An 8,988-nucleotide genomic window follows, 5' to 3' on the forward strand; every position below is an offset into this window, starting at 1 on the left:
GTAATAATAATAGTAATAATTAAAAAAAGGAAAAAAAGAAACAAGAAAAAATGTATCACAAATTGAATCACAATGCTGAAGGTACTATTCTCTGTCTCTCTCTCTCCCTCTCTCTCTTTCTATCTCTCTTTCTCTCCGCCTTGTTTCTAATCTTCAATGTATATATATAAACTCATTTGAAAATTGTTAGACATAGGTAGAAATATATATATATATATATAAATATATATATATATGTTTCTCTATATGAATAATATATATTGTTATTTCATTTGTATTAGATTTTATATATCGATTATTTATCAATTTATTTTATTAACAATATGCGCTAAAAGATCGATTGGCCCTTTTCTGTCTTCTTTTTTATTTTTTTTGCATTTTTAATATTCTTTTTCTTTTTTTTTTTTTTTTTCTTTTCTTTCGTAATAATTATTTTTCTCTTTAGGTCGTTTTACATTTATGGAGATTGCTTATATTGTCTCTCTCTCTTTTCTTTCTTTTTATTCTTAGTATTAATCACAGACACGTTACTATTACGATCACTATGAAAACGGAGCCCTCTTCTTATCGTTCCCTTAAGGGTCGAACGCGAATAAACGTTTCTCTTTATTCTTTCTTATAATCATACTTTGTCCCAACAAAATTTTATCATTTTCTTTCTTTCTCTCTTTTCTTTTATTTTCTTTTCTTCGTTTAAGAATTATTTTTCTGCCACATATATATATATATATATATATATATATATATATATATATATATATTATTGCATACTTTCGTAATTGCATCACATTTCCTTTTAATTCATTTTTTTTCCTTTTCTTTTTTTTTTTTTCTTTTCTTTTCACCCCATTAATCGTTCATACTCCATTACTTTTGTATCTTTACAGGTAATTACCTAGACAAACACACACGCGCACAGAGATTTGAACTTATCATTCGCTCGATTTTCACACGTATAGGTAATCATGCACACGCGCATGCATATATTCTCACATACACACATACACACACACACACACACACACATTCGTACTGAAAGCTCGCGCACGATAAGGGTTTATGATACGTATTCTTTCTCTTTCTTTTTTTTTTTTTTTTTTTTTTGAACTTTCGAACACAAAGATATTCACTTTCTTTTTTTTCTTCTTTCATCATTAATCGCGAAGAATATTATTTATTGACATTAAAACACAGATTAAATAGAATCATAATTTTATACTTTTCTATTTTCTACCTTCTTCCTTTTCCAATGAATTCCAGAAATTGTTTACTTTCATACGTCAATGATTAATTAATATTGTGTGAGATAAAAAAAAGAAAAAAGAAAAAAAAAAAAAAAAAATAAAGAATAGAAAATAAAAAAGAAAAAATGGTTTGCTTTCGTTGAGGAACGATTTATCGATTGACTTATTTTATCACGTCCTTGATATCATTCGGACTAATTCTTTGGCAAATCTGACGAAATTTTTCTTACTTTTTTTTTACCTTTTCTTTTCCTTTTTTCTTTCGTTCTTTTTTTTTTTTTTTTTTTTTTTTTTTTCTTTCTCTTCCCAGAGAATTTATCACCTTTGAACGTCATTAATACGTTCTTGTATTTTTTATATATAGACACATCCATATATGCACGCTCACACACACGCGCTCACACACACACACATGCATACACACGTATACACGCACACACATACACACACTGTTTTTGTGAAACTACAAATATATCGTGTAATTACATGATAGTAAAGAAAAGATTAATCGCTCAATCGAATCGCTATTGTCGATGTATAGAGAGAGTGTACGTGTCTGTATATGTGTGTTACATATATATATATATATATATATATATATATATATATATATATATATATATATATATATATATATATATACACACACATTCTCGCGTTAACGATAAAAACGACCAAGTATTTTCACGTTCACACATAGATTAATACGAAATATATTTTTCTCACGTGTACACACAAACACAGACACATATATGCAAACACGCGCGCGTTTCCCTTTCTTTTCATTCCTTTTTTTTTTCTTTTTCTTTTACATTCGTGAAAGAACACCAGAAAGAAATAGTACTGCTCGAACAAAATATAATGAATGGTAGCAAAAAAAAAAAAAAAAAAAAGAAAAAGAAAAAGAAAGAAAAAATATTTTTTCTTTCTTACTAAGAAGCAAAGGAAAAATTAAAAATACGTCCCTTATCCCTTTGCGCGTGAAAACAAAACAAACAAAAAAATAATAATAAGAAGAGAAAATAAGAAAAAAAGAAAAAAAATCACAGGTTTCATTTGCATCGTCCCTTTTCACCCTTTCTATCTATCAATCTATCTCTATCTCTCTCTCTTTCTCCTTTTTTTTAATAACTCCATCCTTTCACCCTTATGACCTTATGACCTTACAGGCACCCTTCTTTTCCTTTCACGATCATTAACCAATATCTCTCTCGCTCTCTCTCTCTCTCTATTTATCTCTCTTTGTCATAAAGCGATCCAAAAGATATAATAAAATACAAATATTACTATATAATATGAAGATTATGGTAAAAAGCAAAAAAGAAAGAAAGAAAAACAAGACAATGTACAATTAGACAGTAAACGCGCGTACTTTTATTATTATTAATATTATTATTATTATAATAATTATTATTATTATTACTATTACTATTATTATTATTATTATTATTAATATTATTATTATTATTATTGTACACGCGTGATTTTTCTACATACATAACGCCTATACATATGTACATATTTAAAATTCGCGCCATTATTTTCTCTGAATAAACTTACATATTTCAATGCGTTTTGTTCTCCTTTTTCGGATCTCAAATGTATACATATATATGTATATACATACATATATACATATATACATATATACATATATCTGATTCGTAATATGATTTTTTCTGATATTTCTTTTTTGAATAAATATGTTTGTGTATATGTGTTTATGTCATATGCGTGTTGGTAAATGCGTTTGTGTACATACATACATACATACACACACACATATATATATATACACAAACGCATAATAAATATACACATGTAGATAGGTGGATGTGTATGTGTATGTTTTAGTTTGTCGGATAAATTATTTTTTTTCGTGACGCGAATGGGTTTGACGATCGCAGCTCGGTGGTGTTGTTAATATCATATACATCATAATCATCATCATCATCATCATCATCATTATTATTATCATTAATCATCATAATTGTTGCTGTGTTGTTGCTGATTAACTCGTTGCTCGCTGTGCAACGAGAGGGACGAGGAGCAAGCGTAGAGGGTTGTCTGTCTTTCACGGGGGTTTGGGGTGAGGGGTTGCTGGGTTGGTTGATCGGTGGTTGTTGATTGTGCGGCGGGGGGAGAGGGGCGGCGAGGGGGGTTGAGCAGCGTCGATGACATATCGTTTATAACGATACATCGCCTTGTTGTACGGGCACACCTTGTTTTTAACATATATATATATATATATATATATATATATATATATATATGTATATTAATATATCTATATACATGTAATATATTTTTGTGCTTGGGAAGAAAATTGTTCTCGACGATGACGAGGACGATCAAAAGAGAAAAGAAAAAAAAAAAAAGAAAAAAAAGAAAAAAAAGAAAAAAAAAAAAAATAGAAAAAATAAACGGAAAGAAAATTACAAAATTACAAAAAGAAAAAAACAACAGCCAAATATAATGAACAAAGATAAGTAGTAAAATAAAAGGAATGAAGAATAAAAGAAGGAAATTACAAAAAGAAAAAAAATAATAAATAAAAAACAAGAAAAATTTCAATAGGATCTATAATACACTCGTCGTCTCGTCAACGTCTCGATTCGTTAATTGTTATATTATTTTTGTTGTTGTTGTTGTTCTTTCTCGTTGTTGAGGTGCGCGCGCATGCGCATATTCCCCCGCGTCCTCCCCCTCCTCAAGATTTCTGAGAATAATCAGACAATTATAGGGTATAGAAAGCTCACCTAATTATATCGAGAGAGAGGATGATAATTAATCCTGAATAATAAGTTTATATCCCTCCATTTATATCCCTCCTCCTCCTCCTCCTCCTCCTCCTCCTCCTCCTTCTCATCGATAAAAAAGAGAGGAAATTGTCCGGCATCTTCCTCTTCTTTTTTTTTTCTCTCTTCTCCTTAATGATAATGATGATGATGGTTATTATTATTATTGTTGTTGTTGTTGTTGTTGTTGTTATTGTTGTTGAAAGGGTAGAATAATAATTAACAGCAATATAATAATCGATAATCAAATACTACTGGTTTAGCATCAAGAGAGTTTAGTCAGAAGAGGCCAAAGGGATTTAATGGCGGTCAAAGTTGTAATCAGCGAGCAATAAAGAGAGAGAGAGATAGAGAGAGAGAGAGAGAGAGAGAGAGAGAGAGAGAGAGACGGGATATAAGTGAAAGATAGATAGAGAGAGAGAAAGAGAGATGAAATCTATTTTTTCTTTCTTTTTTTTTCTTTTCTCTTTCTTTCTCTCTCTCTCTCTCTCTCTTTCTTACTCTCTCTCTTACTCTTTCTATTTCCATTTGAGAGATCATACAAAAGGAGGGGTTGAGAGGGGTTTGTAGGGCTGTGCTCGTCTTGGAAAAAAAAAAAAGAAACAAAAAAAAAAGAGGGATGTAACAAGAAGATTGAAATTCGTTGTTCCTTCGTCTCGGTGCACCTCTCTCTAGAGACGAGGCTGAGATCAATTCGTCCGGTTTGAAAGATGGAGAGAGAGAGAGAGAGAAAGAGATAGAGAGAAAATAATGATACTCTGATGATGCTTGTTGCTACTACTGCTTGCAAAAAACTGGATATGTGTCCCTCTCCTCTCCTCTCCTCACCTTTCTCTCTCTTCTTTCATTCTTCTCTTTCCTGTTCCTTCGTCTTCATCTTCTTCTTCTCCTTCATTCTTCCTCTCCTTCCTCTTCATCATCTTTCTTTTTCTTCTTCTACTTCATCTTTGAAAATCTCCTTTCCCCTTTCGACATAACGCGATAAAGTAAGAAGATTTTATAGTGGCAACATATTTTAATTTCCTTTCTTCGAAAGAAATTCGATCTTTTTTTTTCTGCTACTATTTGTTGTTGTTGTTGTTGTTGTTGTTATTATTTTCTGTAGTTATTGTTGTTCTTGTTGATAGGCGTGTTTCGACTAGACGTGCGGTTTTTTGTGTTTATTTATTTGTTTGTATGTTTTTAGCTGTTATTATTATTATTATTGTTGTTGTTGTTGTTGTTGTTATTATTATTATTTGTTGTTGTTGTTCTCGTTAATTTAATTCTGACTATTTTTCGTTCGAGTATATTATTGTATGCATTTTTTAACCCATTTCTTTTCTTCTTCTTCTTATCTTCTTTTTTTTTTATTTTTTGTACGATCAGTTTCATGCCTCTCAGCTGTTCTCTGATTCTTTTCTTTTTTTTCCCCCTCTCCTTCGCTTTATTTTACTCATTGCGTTGTTATTGTCCTTCTTCTCCCATTCCTTTTTTGTAATTTTTTTTTTTTACTTTTTTATTTTTTTTTTTTTTTTTTTTTTTTTTTTTTATTTTTTTTTTTATATATATAAATTTTCTTCCTCCGTTGTTATCAGCTGTTCGCAATTATTTTTCGAGGCAGAGATAATATAATAAAGTTCGTGAAACTTCGTTGAGATCGGATTTTTTTTTGACGATATTAGGGGAGAGGGGTGGGGTGGACAAAGATGTAAAAATTGTTGGCTGAGGAGAATGAAACTCTCGTTTGGCATCTTCGTTGATACGAAAGATGAAGAAGAAGAAGATATTCAAAAAAAGAAAGAAAAAAAAAAAAAAAGAAAAAGAGAACGGGTAAAAAATTAATATATATATATATATGGTGTGTGTGTGTATATATATTATATAGCAGTTTCTTTGAGAAAAAAAAAAAGAAAATAAAAAAAAAAAGAAAAGAAAAAAGACACACGTTGTTTGGGTGGGCCTCTGTCCGATGAGAATGATGAGTACGATGAAAAAACGATGACAACGAGTAACTACTAGGACGACGACGACGACTGTTAGGACGATGGAGGTGATGAGAGACGCTTACTCGCAACGTCTTTTATATATATATATATATATATATATATATATGTATATACATACATACATATATATATATATATATATATATACATATATATATTTATTCTTCTTCCAGTTATTCATCATCATCTTTTTCTTCTTTTTTTCCTCCTCCTCCTACTCTTCTTCTTTTTCCTTCTTCTTCTTCCTCATCTTCGTCTTCTTCCTTCCTGCCTTTCTTCCTTCCTACCCTTCTTTTCTTCTTTCTCAATTAAACTCTTCAACTGGAAACGAAGGCCGCAATTTGCTCGCTGAATTGTGTGTGCTCGAGCAAAAGCGAGTCCTTGCAGCTTTCGAATTGTTGTTGCTGTTGTTGCTGTTGATGCTGGTGTTGTTGTTGATGGTGGTGATGGTGGTGATGGTGATGATGATGAGAAGAACGGGAATGCTGATGCTGTTGATGCTGTTGATGTTGATGGTGTTGATGCTGATGTTGCTGCTGTTGATGGTGTTGATGCTGCTGCGGTTGTTGCTGATGGTGGTGTTGCTGTTGATGATGTTGATGGTGTTGTTGTTGTTGATGTTGATGCTGATGTGAAGTAGCAGATTCCTCGGGATCGGGCTCGGTACGTTCATATAATACGCATATGGAACCGTTTTCTCCAATCCTATAGGAAACCTCCGACGGATCGATCCACATCGTTAGCTCGCTCGGGAATAGGCTGTGCAATACCGCCGGCAATAATCCAACATTAGCACCGGCCTGTGCTATTACAGGATCCATTTTCCCATTGATACGTATACAACGATATCCTGAGCCACGATTTGGACGATCAGGAAACCAATGGTCTCTGTAACGATGCCGCAACACCTCCGTCAATGAAGACTTGAACATCTCGAGCTGTCGCTCGGAGAGTTGTCCAGCCTGTAGGCGCAGCAGGTGCACCAAAAAATCAGCCGCCGAGACTATTTCCAATCTCATTTTAAACAAATCTATTTCTTCAACTTGTCGCACTTTTCTTAAATTATCTTCTTCTATCCTTTTTCTTCTCCTCCCTCTCTCTTTCTATTTTCTCTGTTTTTCTCTTTTCTTCTTTATCTTAGCTATACTTTCCTCGATCGAATCTTTTTTTTCTTCTTCTTCCGATCACCTTCCCGCCGTACGACGATATTCTCGCGAATTCTTCCGTCGCGACCAAACTCCCAATAACTCAGATTATTCCGTTGAACTGTCGCCTTTTTGAGAATATTTTCGTTTTCGTAGATCGATCGATCGTTAAATCTCGATATCCTCCTAAGAGTTCTATCCCGTAAGAATAATTTCTGTATAGATTCTCGATATATATATATCCCGTAATCGAGAATGATACGACCGATGCCTGATGATGATGCCGCGGCCGTTGCCGCTTCTGCACGCGAGAATATCCACAAAATGGCGCCGTCGCCGCCACCGCCACGTCGATTCAGCCTCGACGCCACCACCGTTTTTCTCAGTCTGTTGCTGCTCTATCTCTTTTTATCTATCTATCTAACTCTTTATCTTTCTCATTAGTCACTGGAATTTCGTCCTTTTCATATGTCCGCGCTGTATTCCACAGGGAATGAGCGGAAGAAGCAAAAGGAAAAAAAAAAAAAAAACGAAACCGTTATCTCACTCGTACGCTCAAGGGACAGAGATTTTTTTCAACGATTTTCGCGAACTTTCTTCTTCTTTCTTTCTTTCTTTCTCCTTCTACTTTCTTCTTCCTTCCTTCCTTCCTTCCTTCCTTCTTATCTAATCTATCTATCTTTCTATCACCTGCAGCACCACCTCCACCACCTCCTCCTCCACCTCCTCTTCCTCCACCTTCACAACTTTTCCTTCTTCTCCAATCACAGCACACAAAATCCTTCTCTCTTAAAAGGGCGGCGAGAGGGGGCAGAGGGAACCTCGCTTATTTCACGCTTTCTCCGTTTTTATTATATATATATATATATATATATATATATATATAAATATATATATATATATATATATTTATCTTTACAATTTAATATAGCGCTTAAGGAAAATACTTTTCCTTTCGAAGGAAATTAATTATTCTCCTTATATGTGTCCTTCCTTTTTCACTTTAAGTATCACGAAAAAAAAAAAAAGGAAAAATGTATGTGAGCATATATATATATATATATGCGAGAGAGAGATCGGAATTTTGGAGCAAATATATATATATATATGAGCACTATCTTAATTTTAATAACTTTTCGGTCTTGTTATATTCGATTATAATTTTTCTCTCTCTTTTTTTTTTTTTTTTTTTTTAGAAAAACACTGTAAACGTATCGTGGCGTTAAAGTCGATCCGCGCGCATAACTATTTTCATTAGATTACTATTGCGATTATGATTACACGACCGACGAACCGACGAACCGACCGACCGACCGACCGACCGACCGACCGATAATCGAACAACCGACCGACACGTTCTTTTCTCCGCTTCACGGAACAACCGCACCCAGCGAACATCAACGACTTTCTAATGGTACCGATCTTCGTGTCGGCGACGACGTAGCCTCGTCCCTTTGTTCGAATATCCAAATGGTGGGGGGAATTGTAGCATTAACCAATAGCGATACGCGCTCGCTACTCTCGCGCCCCCTCCCCACCACTATCGCTTTTATACATACACGTATTATATGTATATATATCATCCCCGCTGCGAGAGCTTCGCTATTCGTCACGTGACCCCCGCACGCCGGCTGCGCGTCGCAGCTGCGTCCCGAATACGGTCTGCGCGGACCGGAGCCGATGGTTCTCAACCATTATCTTTTTTTTTTTCTTTTTTCTTCTTTCCTTCTTTTTCTGTCTGTTTCTCTCTCTCTCTCTCTCTCTCTCTCTCTCTCTCTCTCTCTCTCTCTCTCTCTCTCTCTCTCTCTCTGTC

The 8,988-nt window shown here is 33.9% G+C and overlaps 1 protein-coding gene across 1 annotated transcript; it reads right to left on the minus strand.

The window, feature by feature from the left end:
• Positions 1-4,505: 4,505 nt before the first annotated feature.
• LOC124953718 (protein BTG1-like) lies at positions 4,506-8,015 on the minus strand. The gene has a single exon (XM_047505529.1). The coding sequence runs from the start codon at positions 7,047-7,049 to the stop codon at positions 6,348-6,350; it is 702 nt and encodes a 233-aa protein (XP_047361485.1). The 5' UTR covers positions 7,050-8,015; the 3' UTR covers positions 4,506-6,347.
• Positions 8,016-8,988: the final 973 nt, after the last annotated feature.

The sequence above is a fragment of the Vespa velutina genome, chromosome 13 (assembly GCF_912470025.1).
Source record: "Vespa velutina chromosome 13, iVesVel2.1, whole genome shotgun sequence".
Taxonomy (NCBI): domain Eukaryota; kingdom Metazoa; phylum Arthropoda; class Insecta; order Hymenoptera; family Vespidae; genus Vespa; species Vespa velutina.

Excerpts from the sequence above, each read along its gene's own strand:
- LOC124953718 (XM_047505529.1), bottom strand. The coding sequence starts at position 7,049 with ATGAGATTGGAAATAGTCTCGGCGGCTGATTTTTTGGTGCACCTGCTG.